Raw genomic sequence first — 15,790 nt, forward strand, 5'->3', positions numbered from 1 at the left:
CAACGACGTTCACACGACGGAGCCAAGGAATAGACGACCAGCCAGCAGCGCTAGCTCAGTCCATCTCCACGAGACACACACACGCACATCCAACACAGCCGCCGCCGCCTCTGCCTCCGCCGCCGTTGAGAGGGCACCCAACGATTGCTGACCATCTCCCGTCACGCGCGCCCACCTCCCTGGCCCTTACTGTCACCTTTCCTTTGCATCATCCTGCTTTTGTAGTTCTCCCTTGCTTTCCAGACCAAAACCCGGCCTTCTTTCGCTTCTCTCGCTCCTTCGTCGTCGCCCTTTCCTTCAATCCTCTTACCAGTGTACCGCCTTCGACCATACATACGTGCACAATACCAAATCACCACACGCGCTGGTATCGATAGCACATACATCCTATCCTGTAGCTTCGGCCGAAAGGCGGAGTGCATATTAATATGCGAGCCTTCTCCTGCGCCATTGAGAAAGCATTGAACCCACGACGCCCTCGGTCACTGTCCGCATCGACATAACCCGCATCTTTCTGCTTCAACCGCGGTCGCGACTGCGATGAGCACATCCAGCCATCTGCCCGGCAGTTCTGGCTCACCGGATTTCAGAGCATCGGTTGGCACAAGCAGTACCGCGATCGAAGCAGGTGCCCCGCGACTAAGAGGGCCACGATCACTCCCTCGTAAGATTGAATCCTGGCCCACCCACATCAAAATGGTCACAACCCTTTGAAAGGGGAGCCGCCGCTGACCATTCCAACGTGATATAGCCTGGATCGACTCATACGAAACTCGATACGGAGCACCAACAGAGGACCAGCTTCAGCTACTATCGCCCCTGCCTCGAGCCGTTCCACCTCAGCACAATCATTCTCCCAACGAACCCGACCGCCGCGTATCAAAAGACGGTTATGTCGACTGGACCGGTGATCCTATTTTGGAAAACGCCCGCCCGAGGACCAAGGCTAAGCTTACAGATGTCTTCCGAGGAAGGGGCGCATTGCATGGCAGGAAATGGGACCACTTGCGAACCGCAGAACCCGTCATCGTCTCGGCACACAGGCCCGCGACCCAAGGTCCAACAGCAGCATGGAAGGACTTTCTCCAGTCGTCGGCCTACGGGCATATGGAAGGCGAAGAGTCGGAGGTTGTAGATGTCGAGGTGCTGGATAAGCTGCAGCCCGGCTTCAACAAACGACACGACGAAACCGTCCATCGAGATTTGGAGAAGGCATCGTCGAAACAGAAGCGCTCCAAGACCATGTGGCAGAGGATGTGGTCTCTTATCTTGCGACATTACCTTGTACCCCTGGTCTTCCGCCTCACCGTCATGCTCACGTCCATCGTGGCACTGGCCATCGCGGCGCGCATCTACCGGCATGAAGATGCCAAGAGCAACACTAGCCCGGAACGCGCGCAAAGCATAGTCGCCGTCGCCGTCGACACATTCGCACTGCCATACATAGGCTACATGCTGTGGGATGAGTACACGGGCAAGCCGTTGGGCCTCCGACCCGCTGTCCAGAAGATTGCCCTCATCCTGCTGGACCTCTTCTTCATCATTTTTAAATCAGCCAGCACATCCCTTGCATTCGAATCCCTCGTTTTCCACAACGTCGAAGCAGGCCAGGTTAGGCAGCTCAGCCAGGCGTTGGCGGCTTTTATGCTGGCCGGCCTGCTGGCGTGGACCATGAACTTCATGGTCAACATTTTCCGCACGGTTCAGCGACTTGGAGGTGGAGAGGATGAGAGCTCTCACGATCACATGTAGTTTGGGTGTCCCGTCTCAGTCTTGTTTTCGTTGGTTATACCCGGTGTATATTAGAAGCCTGTACTATAGCTGGAGCGTGGGTCGGTCATCGCGGTTGCTTCCTCCTTTGTTAATCATGAATGTCTACTGGCTGTATGGTCAAGTCTTGCTGTTCCCGCTTGCACGATCTGCGGTTGTGAATTGAAGCCTTTGGCCGGTTGCTTTGTGCACTCGGTATGAACTATGTTAATGAGCCCCTCAAGATAGAACCCCTACATACATAATAATACATAGTCTTACTCTTTATATCAAAGAGCCTGGGGTATCTTGGATAAACAACACTGACTCCTGTTTGAAACCCGGTGAGAGCGGCATTGACTTGAGCCTTGGAAGACAAGGACAACGTTGCTAGGGAATGGAAGGGAAGGTCATTAAGCTAGCTAGGTACTCCAAAGCGGCCTGGGTGAGGAGACAAGTGACAGGCTGAAAGTACTTTTGTAGATATTCGGTCTTATACAACACATGCAAGTGAAGAATGCTATTGTCAGTCACCCGTTGGTTATTGGAGGAAAATGACGGCCAGGACAGGTACCTATTTCACAGATGAGACGCCTTTGAGGAATACAGGGAGAAATGGCGCCTTCTGGTCATTGTACTTTGTCGAGAATGCGAAGTGGAACATAATGATAGAAGAGTGTCCCAAGAGTAGACAAAGAGAGGACCAACTGCATCAAACAAGGTAGACAAGGTACATAGTATATCATAAGGCTGATTAACCCCATCGCCGACCTTGCAAGTCGTCCACCCCCCTGGCCCAAGCAGCAATTAATTAAGCACGACAATGTCAAAACACGCCTTTCCTTTTGCAGATTGCCAAAGACGGAAGTGAAGGGCGGTGGAAGACGGCAGTTCCCTGCGCTAGACGCTTCCAGGACGCCTGCTCCACTTTCTTCCCTCCAGCAGCCAGTCTGTCCCAGTTCTAGGCACCTAGGCCCCCTAGCCTAGTCTAGCCGTGTGTGGTTCAGACACCACCACTCAGCATGACGGAGAGGCTCCACCACTACCACTGGCGCTGTGACTGAGTTCCCTGTGGCCCGTAGGTGTCAGTGATCTGGTCTCGCTGCCGAGTGTGGGCCGGGCTGGCCTTCTTCAGACCTCCCTCCACCACCGGACGCCTCCATACGCACCTCTCACACACCCTCGCCCAGCAAAGCGAACCCCATTACCCAAGCAATCTTTATAACCTTCCCCTCGTCGTGTCTGCCTGATCGCGTCCTCGGCTTGGCTCTGCGTTTGGGCTAGAACCCGTCCTCTTCTTTTCCTTTTGCTTTCCCTTCCACGGCGCCATTTGACGATTTCCTTCGTCTTCCGTTCTGACTCAGACAAAAGGCCGCCGCCGCGTTCCTTCCCTTCCATCAGCTGTAGGTTACGGTACCTCCGTCCCCCGTCGGGCAGCCTCTCCCTCCTTCCGACCCTTGCGACCACGACCTCCTCGCCTTTCCACCTTTCTCACTTCGACGTCGATTTCTGGAGCCGTCGAGGTCTGTGCCGCAAACACACATATCCCTTCTCTTCCCGAACCCATCCATCCTGACTCTTTATCCTTCTGGCCATAAGCAGAGCAGGACCGAAGCCACATATACTCATTATCTCTCCCCATCTGCAGGCGACTCTTCTGAATCCGTCATCTTTCGCGGCTGGTTCTCCCCGCTTCCCCCACGACAAGTCGCCCCCCCCGAACCAACACCCTATCGCCCCCTCCCCCACCACGACGGCCACGACGGCCTCGCTGATTTCCTCTGCCGACCGCGCACTCGACTCGAAATCCTCGGATCATGTCAACTGCCAAGATGGCGCCCGCTACCCAAATGCCTCCGGTTCCTAACCGGGAAGACATTGGAGCCACGTGAGTGGACCTCCGAGGCCTCGCGATGGCACCACCGTTGGTCGACACCCCCGCGCTGACCGAATACAGATGGAAGTACTTGGAGGCCGGCATCCAGCGCATCATGCTGGATCTTGAGCGTGGTATCGACATGCAGATCGTAAGTCACGTCACCCCGCGCCGCATCGCCTCCTCCCTATTTTGATCCGATGAGAAGTGCTGACCGTCGTTTGCTGCAGTACATGGGAGTCTATACGTACGCCCTTCCCGACTGACCGCTGCAAATAACCCTTCTAACAGTGTCTCTAGTGCCGTCCACAACTTCTGCACCTCCCAAAAAGCCGTTGGGTTGTCAGTTCCTCAGGGAAGCATCGGGTCCGGCAACCACAGAGGAGGTGAGCTGGATTATGACCCCTTTCTACCATCGTGTAGCGCTGACACGCTGATCTACTCGGATAGCTCATCTTCTCGGAGAGGAGCTTTACAACAAACTCATCGACTATCTCAAGCTACACCTCGAGGGGCTCGTCCAACAGTCCAAAACGCACACCGACGAGGCGCTGCTGACCTTCTACATCAAAGAATGGAACCGATACACGATCGCCGCCAAATACATCCATCACCTCTTTCGGTATCTCAACCGCCATTGGGTTAAGCGCGAGATGGACGAAGGCAAGAAGAACATCTACGACGTGTATACTCTCCATCTTGTGCAGTGGCGCCGGGTGCTTTTTGAACAGGTTTCCACCAAGGTTATGGAAGCCGTTCTGAAGTTGGTCGAGAAGCAGCGCAATGGCGAGACTATTGAGTACGGCCAGATCAAGCAGGTTGTTGACTCCTTCGTCTCCCTCGGTCTCGACGACGCCGACCCCACCAAGTCGACTCTCGACGTCTATCGTTTCCACTTCGAGCGCCCCTTCCTGGCCGCCACCAAGGAGTACTACCAAAACGAATCGAAGCAGTTTGTTGCCGAGAACAGTGTTGTCGAATACATGAAGAAGGCAGAGACACGGCTGGAGGAAGAGGAGGAGCGAGTGCGCATGTACTTGCACGCTGATATTATCAACCCGCTGCGCAAGACGTGCAACCAGGCCCTCATTGCCGACCATTCGACGCTGCTCAGAGACGAGTTCCAAGTGCTCCTGGATAACGACAGAGAAGAGGATATGGCTAGGATGTACAAGCTACTCTCGCGAATCCCCGAGGGCCTGGATCCCCTAAGGCAGCGATTCGAGACCCATGTCCGCAAGGCGGGCTTGAGCGCCGTGGAGAAGGTGGCGTCCGACGCCGAGAAGCTGGAGCCCAAGGTTTACGTCGATGCGCTACTGGAAATCCACTCTCAGTACTCGGGCCTGGTGACCCGCGCGTTCGAGGGCGAGGCCGAGTTCACCCGATCGTTGGACAACGCCTGCCGAGAGTTCATCAACAGGAACGAGGTCTGCAAGTCAGGATCCAACAAGTCGCCCGAGCTTCTGGCCAAATACACCGACGTACTGTTGAGGAAGAGCGGCAGCGGCATCGAGGAGGGCGAGTTGGAGAACACCTTGACACAGATCATGACCGTCTTCAAGTACATCGAGGACAAGGACGTCTTCCAGAAGTTCTACTCCCGCATGCTTGCCCGTCGCCTGGTGCACAGTAACTCGTCGTCAGACGACGCGGAGACCAGCATGATCAGCAAGCTCAAGGAGGCGTGCGGTTTCGAGTACACGAATAAGCTCCAGAGAATGTTCCAGGACATGCAGACTTCCAAGGACCTCAACGTCAGTTTCAAGGAGCACGTTGCCGGTCTTGGTATCAACAAGAACGCACTCGACTCCCAGTACTCCATCCTCGGTACCGGTTTCTGGCCCCTGACTGCGCCGAACACAAGCTTCACCCCTCCGACCGAGATCAACGAAGACTGCGAGCGCTTTACTCGGTTCTACAAGAACAGGCACGAAGGCCGCAAGTTGACGTGGTTGTGGCAACTGTGTAAGGGTGAGGTCAAGGCGGGATACTGCAAGAACAGCAAGACGCCCTACACCTTCCAGGTGTCTGCCTATCAAATGGCCATCCTTCTCATGTTCAACGACAAGGACAAGCACAGCTATGAGGACATCGCGGGCGTGACCCTGCTGAGCTCGGAGGTTCTGGACCAGGCGTTGGCCATCTTGCTCAAGGCCAAGGTTCTCATCATGTCGCCTGATGGCAAGCCCGGGCCTGGCAAGAGCTTCCAACTCAACTACGATTTCAAGAGCAAGAAAATCAGAGTGAACCTGAACATTGGTGGCGCCAAAGAGGCGAAGCAAGAAGAGGTGGAGACTAACAAGACGATCGAGGAGGACCGCAAGCTCCTGCTGCAGGCATGCCATTTCGTACCCTTGACTTCGTCACACCGTGCTAACAAGCCACTAGTCTGCCATTGTGCGTATCATGAAAGCGAGAAAGAAGATGAAGCACACGCAGCTTGTCAGCGAGACCATCAACCAGATTCGGTCGCGCTTTGTGCCAAAGGTTTCGGACATCAAGAAGTGCATAGAGATTCTCCTCGACAAGGAGTACTTGGAGAGGCTCGAGGACGACGAGCTTGGCTACCTGGCATAATTGGGAGCGAGCTTTTCTCTCGGGAGAATGAAATAAATACCCTCTTGCCTTTCTCGAGTGTTCATGTATTACAACTCTCAAAACTGCATAAACAAACCACCCCCAATCCTACCAGGCATTGATTTTGATTTACACGGGCACACATCGGGCATGTGCAGGTTCTCAACAACAGAACGGAGGAACACTGGTGAATCGTTGGGGGGGGGGGGGTTCTTCTTTATTTTTGCTTTGGGACTGGGGCGGCTGGCTGGGAGGCGGACGGGGTTAGAAAGCTGCATGCAGGTTCATCTTGATCGTTCTCAAATAAAAAAACGAAAGAAACAAAAAAAGGCGTGCTTGCACATTTCTTGTCTTGGCAGTAGCGGACTTGAGGGTCATTTCCATACCACCCCTTCATGTACGGACCATGCAGTGAGACAGACACATGCCCATTGCTTCTTCTCTACGGCTGATGTCGTGTGCACATAGAAGGGGAACCCGGATGTGATCATGCATTTCGGATCTTCGAGGTCTGGTCGGAGGCCCATATCCTTGACGCATGTCTGCTTGTGCAGGACCGGCTAATTAGCACCGATAATCTCGTCTTACATGCCCTGCGTTTCCCTGCAACACTCTGCTTGTGCCCTACAAGAAGCGCTCGGAGAGAAATCAGACAGTTCGCCAAATCCGACACTCTTGATCTTAGACGTCGTCGTCAATTTCGTTGACCAAACCGTTGGGCGTTTTGAGGCGAGACTGTGGACTGTCTGTGGTGAATGATATCCCATGCATGGATCTGATTATCCTACAGGTTAATACATGGGGGACATAGCAGCTACTCGCTTATGGGTTTAATTCATCAGTGTTCCTTCTACGCGCACTTCTCTCTGGGACCTTGCCTGCAACAGTCCCAGTTATTTCGCAACATATCTCGGCAGCGTACATTGTACGATGGCCATCCCACCATGACACAGTTTAGGTCCTTTATCCGGGTCGATGATGTATGGTCCGCCTCTGGTACGATGGTCAAACACCCAGCGCCTCCGTTTTGGAAACACTGAGGACTCGCTTGCCGTTATACGTTAAGACGATCTGCGACTCGCCGTTTCCAGCCTCAACATGGCGCATGGTAACCCCTAGTCCTCTCAGCCCCTCCTCCTCCGCCCGCTGGTTCCAGAGCATCTGCCGTACAGCCCCGTCACTGGAACACGAGACAAAGCCCATCGGCCAGTGGCTCCGGCCCAAAGCCTCTCGGACGCCCTTGCTCGCCGTCTTCTCGCTGGCTAGGAGCGCAACGACGCCGCTACCGCGCCAGCCGACGGGAGCGCCGATAAAGGAACCCTCCAGCTCCCGCACTAACGAGGGGCCGGCACGCTGGGCGCCTCCTTTGCATTGTACAATGACCTTTATAGGTTGATTATGAGAGGGGACGTTCCATGTACCGAGGAGGTCGATGCCATTGTCCGAGGCTCCGCCGACCCGGACGGCCTGGATGCCGTATTGTGAGAGGGTTGAAGATACTACGTACTCGTAACGGGTTCCGACGTAGACTGTTGATGCAACGTCGAGACCGGTGCGTTCCGCATACGCGAGAAAAGAGGCGAGATCGCGGTGGTGTGTTGTTGGAGGATCGGGGTAGAGTAGTTCCGGGCGCACTTTCTTACCCTGTCTTAGTGATGGCCAAGTTGAAATGAATGTTGAGTGAAGCAAGGGGATGACGAGGTGTGATGGTTGGGGCCGTTGCCGGAGCAATAAGCGTCGTATAACATACATGCTCTGGGAAGTCGATGGTGCAAGTAGTAAAGGCACCTAAAAGGTCAGTCGGTATGTATCATCGTGCAGGTAGGTTAGGGAGGCAAGTACTTTATGAGTATTGAAAGCGCCGAAACCTCGTTAACATGAGTTGAAGTCGAGTTCGGCAGGCGAGGGTACGTACCGCGTCCGGCAGGCACTGCGTGGAAGCTGGCCAGTGCACCTGCAGCAAGTACCCTGGCAGCTTGAGACAGTTAGGTAGGTACCTTGGCAGATCGCCGGACCAGAACCTGGGTAGCATTTAGCCCCGCGAAACCATAGCCGCCACCCGTAATTGCAGCCTTGCATGTCTGTCTGTCACCGCATACTCAAACAAACATATTGACGGGGGAACAACTTCAGCAGCACCGCAATGGGCGATAGACTCACTCAATTGCAGGATGCTGTGGACCAGGTACGATGATACGCTCTCCCTTTCCCGCGCACACAATAGTTGACATCGTCTCTAGCTCGCCCAGCAGTTCGTTGCAAGCTTCCACTTCGTCCACCGACGTCACGATCTCGAGCTCCTAGGACCCAATGATAAAATCAGAGAGGTCAAACAAGACCCCGAACAGAAGGAGGGTACGCACGACGCCCTCTATCTCTCGAGACCCTGCGCGTTCCTTTGCACAAGTCGCTGACATTCCGTACCGCAGTCGACCCCCTCCCGCCCGACGAGTTCAAGGATGGCCTGGCCGAGTTGGCGCGCGACCTGATCATCAAGGAGCAGCAGATCGAGGTCCTCATATCGAATCTACCGGGATTGGACAGCAGTGAAGCCGACCAGGAGCGCTATATCCAGGAACTAGAGGACGAGCTCAAGGTCGCCGAGGCGCAAAGGCAGGACGCGATCAAGGAGAAGGACCAGATCCTGACAAAGCTTGACGGGGTCATCAGGGGCATTAGGCGGCCGTAAATCCAGCGGCACCATGGACTCAGGAGTTTTGCACTTGCACATTTACGCACGCGGCGTTTTTGGGCGTTGAGAGGGTCGGGGGGTTAAGTTTACGGATATCTATAGTTCGAGCGATACCCGGTCTGAGAAAAACTAATTTAAAGAATACAAAAGACAACGGGTCTAATCCAGCTCTATGCTCCCTCTACAATTGGTGTTTTTAACCTCGACACCACCTGATCCTGTCCAACCATGGTCGTTCAATCGTTGTTTATAGTGAGTTGCAAGAGTCTAAGCGTTCTTTGACTTAAAAAATTGAGGGAAGACGTCTCGGAGTTCTTTCAGGTGCCGGATCTGATGCGCGGATGCCGGCGTTCTCGGCACAGGCAGGCCCTCCTCTAGCAGATGTGCCACGTTCCAGCCATAGCTTTGGGCTTTCTGGCAGTTCAGATACGAGTCATCTAACACATCAGTCAGGGAAGAGATCTTTGAAGAATGGTCGTCATTGTCGCATACCAACGAAGTAGCAATCCTTCATCTTGTCGACGCCCGCTTCCCGCATGGCTCTCAGGAACATTTCCTTGGCAGGTTTACAGACCAGCGGCTGCTGTCCATAGTCGCAAAAGGTCAGGCCGTCGAAGAGGTCCTCGATGCCCAACAGCTTCACGACACGCTTGGCGTGGTTGACATAAGCATTTGTCAGTAGCCACATTGTGCATTTACTTTTATCGACATCCTCGAGAAGTTGACGCAGTTCAGGGTTGGGTTTCAGGATGTCCTCGAGGGGCAGCGCATCGTCGACCTTAGAGTTGTACTCCAGAGGGTCGATCTGGTGGTGTCGCACGAGACCCTCGATGGCGAGACCATAGTTGGTGTAGTACTCCTTGTGCAGCTTCACTGCGTCTTCCCAGGAGAGAGAAAGATGCTTCGCAAAATACTCGTCGATGAGTTGTGCCATGTGATCTTGGACTTTCGAGCCTGGCCGGGTTTAGCTTCTACACGGTTTGAGTTCTAAGTTTTATTAACTCACTTCTGGGGTACAAGCAATTATCGATGTCACTATAACAAGCACATAAGCTCTTTAATCCTCAAAATACTGGCGTGTGATAACCAACTTACAAGAAAAGCACAGGCTTGGGAGTTTGCACCCCGTTCGCATGAGGCTTGCTGGAATCCATGGTTGGTGTTGAGGAATAAAAGTGACTTGATCTGTTGTGGAAGGAAGGATGCCGCAACGAACCAGGTCTGAGAGGCTCAGCTGCGCGCAGTGAAGTAAATGGATTGGTGGTATATGAACGACAGAACCCGAGAGGTCGGATGGTAGAAGAGAAGCTTCTGGATACGCGAGGTGGGAGTCTGGCTGGCATGAAGCGAGTGAAACCAGCTGGGTTATTTAAGGACACTTTTGCTCCAGTTTCTACAACTAAAGAGAGAGAGAGAGATACTTGCTGCTGACTTAAAAATGCAGTTTGAGGCTTTGTGAGGTGATTGGGAAGCTTTGCACAGTACCTAGGTTGTATCTGTTGACTCACGCCGACAAGATGGAATTACACGTTGCTCTTTGAGGCAATTAGAAGCTACAGGGAGCTGTTGCAGCCAGACGAGGAACATTGGACCTTGGCACTAATGAGACAGGACAGCAGTGACTGACGAAAACACTCCAACCCGAGGTGCACGGCCCATATCCACAATCTACGTAATCGCATTGCAAGCGCCCCCCTTAGGGCATATCGCTGTAAGAAAAATTGGTAAACCAGTTAATCATGCACCTCTATGACCGCGCCGTCTCTTTCCTTAACCACACTCACCCACAAACCTCCATTTCTTCGTCTTCCACCGTACTGCTGGAATAGCTCCCCCCCCCTTCTCAAAGGATTGCTACACTGCTTGTCAATCAGACGGTGTGGGCTTTCACAATATCTGGTATTGGGGGTTTTCTGACTGTATTCTCTCCTTTTCTTTCGCGCGCTCTTGGTTCAAGGTTGCCAATCTCTATCGCAGAGGATTTTTGGCGCAGATTACTCATCGCCATGGCTCAAAGCCAGCTTGCATCAATGCCGTCAATGGCAAATGGGATGTCGCTGGGTTTGTCCAAGGATGAGGCTCACCAGATTCAGCAGTACGAGAGAATTGTGCATTTTCGCGACGCAATCCTTGCTGGGTCGCATCCCAAGATCAAAGTGCCAAAACTGTCGGCTCCACAAGCCTCTACCACTGCAGTAGCACCGCCTTCAAATGCTTCTGTTCCAGCAAAGGGAACAACAGGGAGCACGGTGCAGGGACATCAATCTGGAAATATCCAGCCGATTGCGTCCAACACGCAACAACAAGCGTCTCTCCCTGGCCTGGGAAACCCGCTCCCCGCTAACGCGAACTTGCCTGCAAGACCCTTCGTCAGTGCTGGCAAGACGGAGATCAATCCCATCTTCCTCCAGAAATCTGATGACTTGATCAAGGCCGAGATCCAGCTCCAGAGGCAGCGTCTTGAGCGGGCGCTGCGTGATGAGGTTGATCAACGTCGGGCCTCTATGAAGGCTTCGGCGCAATCGGAGCCTCTTGCCGACTTTGACCTCTCCGACGTCTTGTCCAAGGCTCTGACTCTGGTCCAGGCTGCTCCTTCTTCGTCTGCCAATCCTCTGGTTGCTGCTAATACTTCAGCTGCAAGTGACTCGTTTGATGAGAACTCTTATTATTCTTCCCAACACAACTCGCCCGATTCCTCGCTTCACAGTTCGCGCGCAGGTAACGACGCCGATGCTGTTGCCCAGGCATGCAAGCTACCCGCTGCCGACAGGCCGCTCGAAGGCAGTACGCAAGTACAAGCAAATCAAGGGGCTCAAGTTGGCCTCCCTTCTTCGCTATCCCATGCGTCTGCTACTCATCAGCCACAGGGCCAAGCCTTGAACTCCACCCCATCCCAGACACTACCGATTTCGGGCAGAGCCGACGCCGCGCATGGATACTCTCGATACCCGTCGGTAGGAACGACGCAGAGGACAGAGGGAGGCGATAACACGGGAGCGTCTACATCAGGAGGTGGGAGTGGAAATACCAGTCGAACTGACGAGTCAGGCGTTATGGATCTTGACGACAGTGCTGATAGATCTGTTCCTGCAGCAGGTCAACAGCAACGTAGGGAGTCTATGCTTGCCCGTCAACCCTCGCCTCTGATCCAAGTCCGCGCCTCGAACATATCTCCATTGGCGCCCCAGCCTTCCCATGTCTCGCTTCTAGCAACGGCCAGAGCCAGAGGTCCAGCATTCGATGCCCAGGACATAAATATCCCCCAAGGAACCACCGCTCAAGTTGCACAACTGCGCAATGAACCCAATGTTATTTCCAGCCCAGATAGCTCGCCGCAAGGGGGCCGGAATGGTGAGAAACGGAAGGGCAAGAAAAAGAAGAATAACGCCAACAACAATGCGGGCAACAAGAGGTCAGTGAGGCAAGCGCCAGACGAGCCTTACATCAAGCCAGAGCCGCGTTCGCCATCCCCCATGAGTGCACCGTCTTTTGTCCGACCACAGAAACGACTGAGAAGACAGGCCGACGAGGATCCTCATTACGCTCTGCCCGACCGTCAATTTTCTCGATCGTATAGAGATGAGGGTGCCGCGCCGGCGTATGAGCCTCAAGAGTATCGCCTAAGACCGGTGAGCCAAGCCGTAACATCTGGCGACTATGGGTATGGAAGGGAATACGTGGAGGAACCGCGCGTTCCGAATGGCGCTGAATATGTCCGACGAGTGCAGTCGCCGGGTGTCTATGCCGTCCACTCCGCTCCAAATGAGATATACGCAACTTCTCCGGCAGCCAGTGTCGATCGCTACGGTAGGGAGCCTGCGCGGTATTATCGCGATGGCTACGAAGTAATGCGTATGAGCGCTCGTCCCATGGCAGATCGTGCGAGATCTCGCTCTCCCGTCATGAGAGACAGAGCGTCCCCGCTGATGGGACCGCCTAAAGCACCACCTGCGAGAGTCGTGGTTGATCCTGCCACCGGCCGACAATACTACGAGCCGGTTAGCGTCGTTCGGCAGTCGGTCGCGCAGCCACCGCTCCGGCCTGGCGAGCCCGAGATGATTTACGAGAGGGCACCCATCCGAGCCGAATCCAGACGACCCGGTCCCGACCCTCGTGACGACGATGTGCTCTATCAGCGAACCTCGCCAATATACGCAGCACCACGCAGAGTCGTCACCCAGCCCGAGTATGCCATATCGGATGCTCATCGCGTCTACAGGCATCGGGAATACTCGGCCAGATCAATGGTGCCCTCAGGTGAAGAATACATCCCGGCAAGAGGCGGATTGGAGCAGCGAAGAATTATTGAGGAACCGCCGCGAGAATACATGATGCGGGCAACAACAGCTCGACCGGCAGAAACAGTGCGGTACGAGCTCCCGCGGGAATACGGAAGAGTACAGAGTGTGAGGCCGGAACAGCTGCCCATTCAGGACTACGCCTCGGTGCCGATGCATCCCGAAGCCCGCCTGGAAGTTATCCAGCCCGGCCCTCGGTCCTACAGCGTTAGACCATCGGAGCCTCAGGTGATACGCCGGGAGTACAGCGTGCGACCGATGGAGCAGCAGCAGTACTACGGCCAGCCACTTCCGGCTCGTCCCGAGCCGGAGGTGTCCTACATCGAACGACCTAGAGTAGCCGCGCAGGAGGTCTACTATGCAGATGAGGCTCCGCGCCCGATGTACCATTGACAAATGGGAGAATGGTAGGCCCACTGGCATGGCATGGAGTAGGTTGGTATTTGAGGCAAAGTTCACACCCTGTCAAAACTCGGAAAAGTGAAGGCATCGGACGGAGTTTAGGGCATAGAATCTGTGAAGGCTTGGGTAAGGAAAAAGTTTGTGATGGGACAGAGTTTCGGATACGAGGCGTGTTGAATCAAGAACTCTGGCAAAGACTACGATGTAGCCAGGCTCAACATTGCATTCTGCAAGTTTTTTAATCGGACAATTGTGAGGCATTTCAGCTGTACATTTGTGGGAGAGTCGACCCTAATGAAGTGTACCAGAAGGCAACTAAGTTGTGACGGACTGCTGGACAAAGTCACGATCCAAAAGGCGGAAATGGTGCGGTCAATCGAGAAGGTGTTGTGTGTGTGTGTATATGTGCCGTGACCCAACTTTGCCCCACCCAGACTTTGTCAGAGAAAGAGGGAGAGAGAGAGAGAAAAAAAGAGAGAGAAGTAGAGGGGGGAACGTGAGCCGCGACACGGGATTGAGTTTGCTCACGTTCAGGAGAAGATAATGGAAATCCGCGCCGTCGACTTTAGAGCCCCGGGCACGGACTCGAGCCTCAAAGCGCGCCCGCCGCCGTCCGTTCAATACGGATGTCGTGAGAGGATCTGTTCGCACAGTTTCCTTGGTGCGTCTGTCCGCTCCGAGCTTCACGGGAGAGAGGGATACTACCCCGTGGGAGGGGGGGCCGCCTGCGGAGCCGGGCGGTTTGGGAGGAGAGGGGGAGGGGGGGGGGGGGAGTTATGCAGAAAATAGAGGTCGGTTTGGAGTCGGGCGGGTTTGCTGGTTCACCTCACCACAGCGGGTAAGTACATCGTCGCTTGTAGAAGAGAGGAGCTGGGGGTCTGGGGGAAAGAAAGGAGGGAAGGGGAGCGCAAGGCACGGCGAAGAGGATTCTGTGAAGTTTCTGTGAAGTGATTGTCAGACACGCCCGCGTAATTTCTGTCGGACTTTCCGCTTCATGTCAGGTCGTGTGTGGGTGGACTCGAACGGGAGACGAGCGAAGATCCATGCTCGCAAAGGGAAGATGCGGCAACTGTGTCCGTAGTGTAGGGAGAAGAAGAAGAAAAAAGAAAAAAAGAACGGGATATACACTAGCTATGAGGAGAATATTCGCAAGGTGGGTGGGTTTGTCTTACGAGAAATTTTTCGTTGCTGCGTTTGTTATCTTCGGTAAGACAATAAAACAGGAGAAGCGGATCTCCCACAATGTGTCGTTTTCATCTCGTAGTAGACGAGTTAGTTTTATAAGCCGTCCATACGTATACGATGTACATAGGAGTAATATCAGACGTGCCTAGTGTGCCCTGATCGGCGTAGGGGAACACGCAAAGGAAGGAACACCTACTACCGTATTTGTACACCTTACAGCGGAATAGACTGTTGCTCGAAATACTCCTGCTCCGGCGGATCCGGTATGCAAAGTTAACTGTTCCCAACTGCGTCAGAGTTGTCGACTTTCACTACAGAGTACCCGCACCTTACCGTAGGCCAACTCGTCAGACAAGGTTTGCCGGTCAGTATCACTGCTAAGGGTGCGTACCCAGTCAATACAGTATGGCCCAACCCTGATTTGGTCTTGGCCTTGGTCCGAGTGCCGCAGCGTGCAAGACCAGTTCGAGGTTGAAACGTTCATTCCAGGATCATCGATCTACACACCCTCTTCTCGGGCTAGAAGACGAGAGAGTGCGTATTAGGTCGACATCGGCTGGGTTCACGTTGCTTGTCGGCGTTGGAAGGACCCAATGCCAGTTTGCATCAACGCGGTTCCGCCGAGCTTGTAGTCGGCGTGTATCGGGTGTTTGGCATCAATGTCGGGAGCCAGCAGAAACCACCTGACACCCGGACACCCGGACAGGTTTGCCATTCGCCTTTGTAAGTCGATTCACCGGTGGATCACAGTTGCAATTGGCGAGCAACGCAACGCACGGCGGTCCGGTCACTTTTTCAAGGTTGCAGATCAAGCAGAGCCGTGCTGACGCGCTGTCCTGTTTCCAAGCGCCGACTCACTCCACGGCATCTTCCTTGTCTCGGGAGAGTGTCGAGGGCGCGTAATTGTACAGCAAAGACAAGACCAAGTTTTTTGTGGCCCGCGAGGAAAGCCCTACCTAACTCAAGCCTCGGGGCTGTTCGCTCATGTGCAGAGCCATTCCGCCGAACTGC

The 15,790-nt window shown here is 54.2% G+C and overlaps 7 protein-coding genes across 7 annotated transcripts; 4 read left to right on the forward strand and 3 right to left on the reverse strand.

The window, feature by feature from the left end:
* Positions 1-540: 540 nt before the first annotated feature.
* LY79DRAFT_512713 (uncharacterized protein) lies at positions 541-1,752 on the forward strand (the record flags this gene model as incomplete). The annotated part of the gene is made up of 2 exons (XM_060554405.1): positions 541-664; positions 752-1,752. The coding sequence occupies 2 exons, from the start codon at positions 541-543 to the stop codon at positions 1,750-1,752; spliced, it is 1,125 nt and encodes a 374-aa protein (XP_060415590.1).
* A 1,378-nt stretch (positions 1,753-3,130) lies between these two features.
* On the forward strand, positions 3,131-6,427 carry LY79DRAFT_549665 (Cullin family protein). Its single transcript, XM_060557491.1, has 7 exons — positions 3,131-3,272; positions 3,398-3,637; positions 3,707-3,776; positions 3,856-3,872; positions 3,926-4,011; positions 4,076-5,961; positions 6,014-6,427. The coding sequence occupies exons 2-7, from the start codon at positions 3,567-3,569 to the stop codon at positions 6,200-6,202; spliced, it is 2,319 nt and encodes a 772-aa protein (XP_060415591.1). The 5' UTR covers positions 3,131-3,272; positions 3,398-3,566; the 3' UTR covers positions 6,203-6,427.
* Positions 6,428-6,952: 525 nt separating this feature from the next.
* On the reverse strand, positions 6,953-8,074 carry LY79DRAFT_549667 (uncharacterized protein). Its single transcript, XM_060557492.1, has one exon. It carries the CDS (start codon positions 7,952-7,954, stop codon positions 7,208-7,210), a length of 747 nt encoding a protein of 248 aa, XP_060415592.1. The 5' UTR covers positions 7,955-8,074; the 3' UTR covers positions 6,953-7,207.
* A 208-nt stretch (positions 8,075-8,282) lies between these two features.
* LY79DRAFT_549668 (RNA polymerase II transcription mediator) lies at positions 8,283-9,047 on the forward strand. Its single transcript, XM_060557493.1, has 3 exons — positions 8,283-8,387; positions 8,443-8,557; positions 8,632-9,047. Exons 1-3 carry the CDS (start codon positions 8,346-8,348, stop codon positions 8,889-8,891), a joined length of 417 nt encoding a protein of 138 aa, XP_060415593.1. The 5' UTR covers positions 8,283-8,345; the 3' UTR covers positions 8,892-9,047.
* A 114-nt stretch (positions 9,048-9,161) lies between these two features.
* LY79DRAFT_512792 (pyrimidine 5'-nucleotidase) lies at positions 9,162-10,048 on the reverse strand (the record flags this gene model as incomplete). Its single annotated transcript, XM_060554415.1, has 4 exons — positions 9,162-9,331; positions 9,387-9,848; positions 9,901-9,929; positions 9,990-10,048. The coding sequence occupies 4 exons, from the start codon at positions 10,046-10,048 to the stop codon at positions 9,162-9,164; spliced, it is 720 nt and encodes a 239-aa protein (XP_060415594.1).
* An 852-nt stretch (positions 10,049-10,900) lies between these two features.
* On the forward strand, positions 10,901-13,585 carry LY79DRAFT_668687 (uncharacterized protein; the record flags this gene model as incomplete). The annotated part of the gene is made up of 2 exons (XM_060563559.1): positions 10,901-11,678; positions 11,988-13,585. 2 exons carry the CDS (start codon positions 10,901-10,903, stop codon positions 13,583-13,585), a joined length of 2,376 nt encoding a protein of 791 aa, XP_060415595.1.
* A 571-nt stretch (positions 13,586-14,156) lies between these two features.
* Positions 14,157-15,513, reverse strand: LY79DRAFT_156023 (uncharacterized protein). Its single transcript, XM_060551105.1, has 4 exons — positions 15,113-15,513; positions 14,976-15,056; positions 14,767-14,851; positions 14,157-14,534 (listed from the first exon to the last, which is right to left on the reverse strand). The coding sequence occupies exons 1-4, from the start codon at positions 15,261-15,263 to the stop codon at positions 14,369-14,371; spliced, it is 483 nt and encodes a 160-aa protein (XP_060415596.1). The 5' UTR covers positions 15,264-15,513; the 3' UTR covers positions 14,157-14,368.
* Between the last annotated feature and the right edge of the window lie 277 nt (positions 15,514-15,790).

Source organism: Colletotrichum navitas (assembly GCF_030913465.1).
Source record: "Colletotrichum navitas strain CBS 125086 chromosome Unknown LY79scaffold_20, whole genome shotgun sequence".
Taxonomy (NCBI): Eukaryota; Fungi; Ascomycota; class Sordariomycetes; order Glomerellales; family Glomerellaceae; genus Colletotrichum; species Colletotrichum navitas.

Coding starts and splice junctions, on each gene's coding strand:
- LY79DRAFT_549665 (XM_060557491.1), top strand. CDS start 3,567: ATGTCAACTGCCAAGATGGCGCCCGCTACCCAAATGCCTCCGGTTCCT. Junction 4,012..4,075: donor GTCCGGCAACCACAGAGGAG/GTGAGCTGGATT, acceptor CTACTCGGATAG/CTCATCTTCTCGGAGAGGAG. Junction 5,962..6,013: donor ACCGCAAGCTCCTGCTGCAG/GCATGCCATTTC, acceptor ACAAGCCACTAG/TCTGCCATTGTGCGTATCAT.
- LY79DRAFT_549667 (XM_060557492.1), bottom strand. CDS start 7,954: ATGTATGTTATACGACGCTTATTGCTCCGGCAACGGCCCCAACCATCA.
- LY79DRAFT_549668 (XM_060557493.1), top strand. CDS start 8,346: ATGGGCGATAGACTCACTCAATTGCAGGATGCTGTGGACCAG. Junction 8,388..8,442: donor TGCAGGATGCTGTGGACCAG/GTACGATGATAC, acceptor CATCGTCTCTAG/CTCGCCCAGCAGTTCGTTGC. Junction 8,558..8,631: donor AGACCCCGAACAGAAGGAGG/GTACGCACGACG, acceptor TCCGTACCGCAG/TCGACCCCCTCCCGCCCGAC.
- LY79DRAFT_156023 (XM_060551105.1), bottom strand. CDS start 15,263: ATGAACGTTTCAACCTCGAACTGGTCTTGCACGCTGCGGCACTCGGAC. Junction 14,852..14,975: donor TAAGGTGTACAAATACGGTA/GTAGGTGTTCCT, acceptor GTCTACTACGAG/ATGAAAACGACACATTGTGG. Junction 14,535..14,766: donor GCAGCAACGAAAAATTTCTC/GTAAGACAAACC, acceptor ATCACTTCACAG/AAACTTCACAGAATCCTCTT.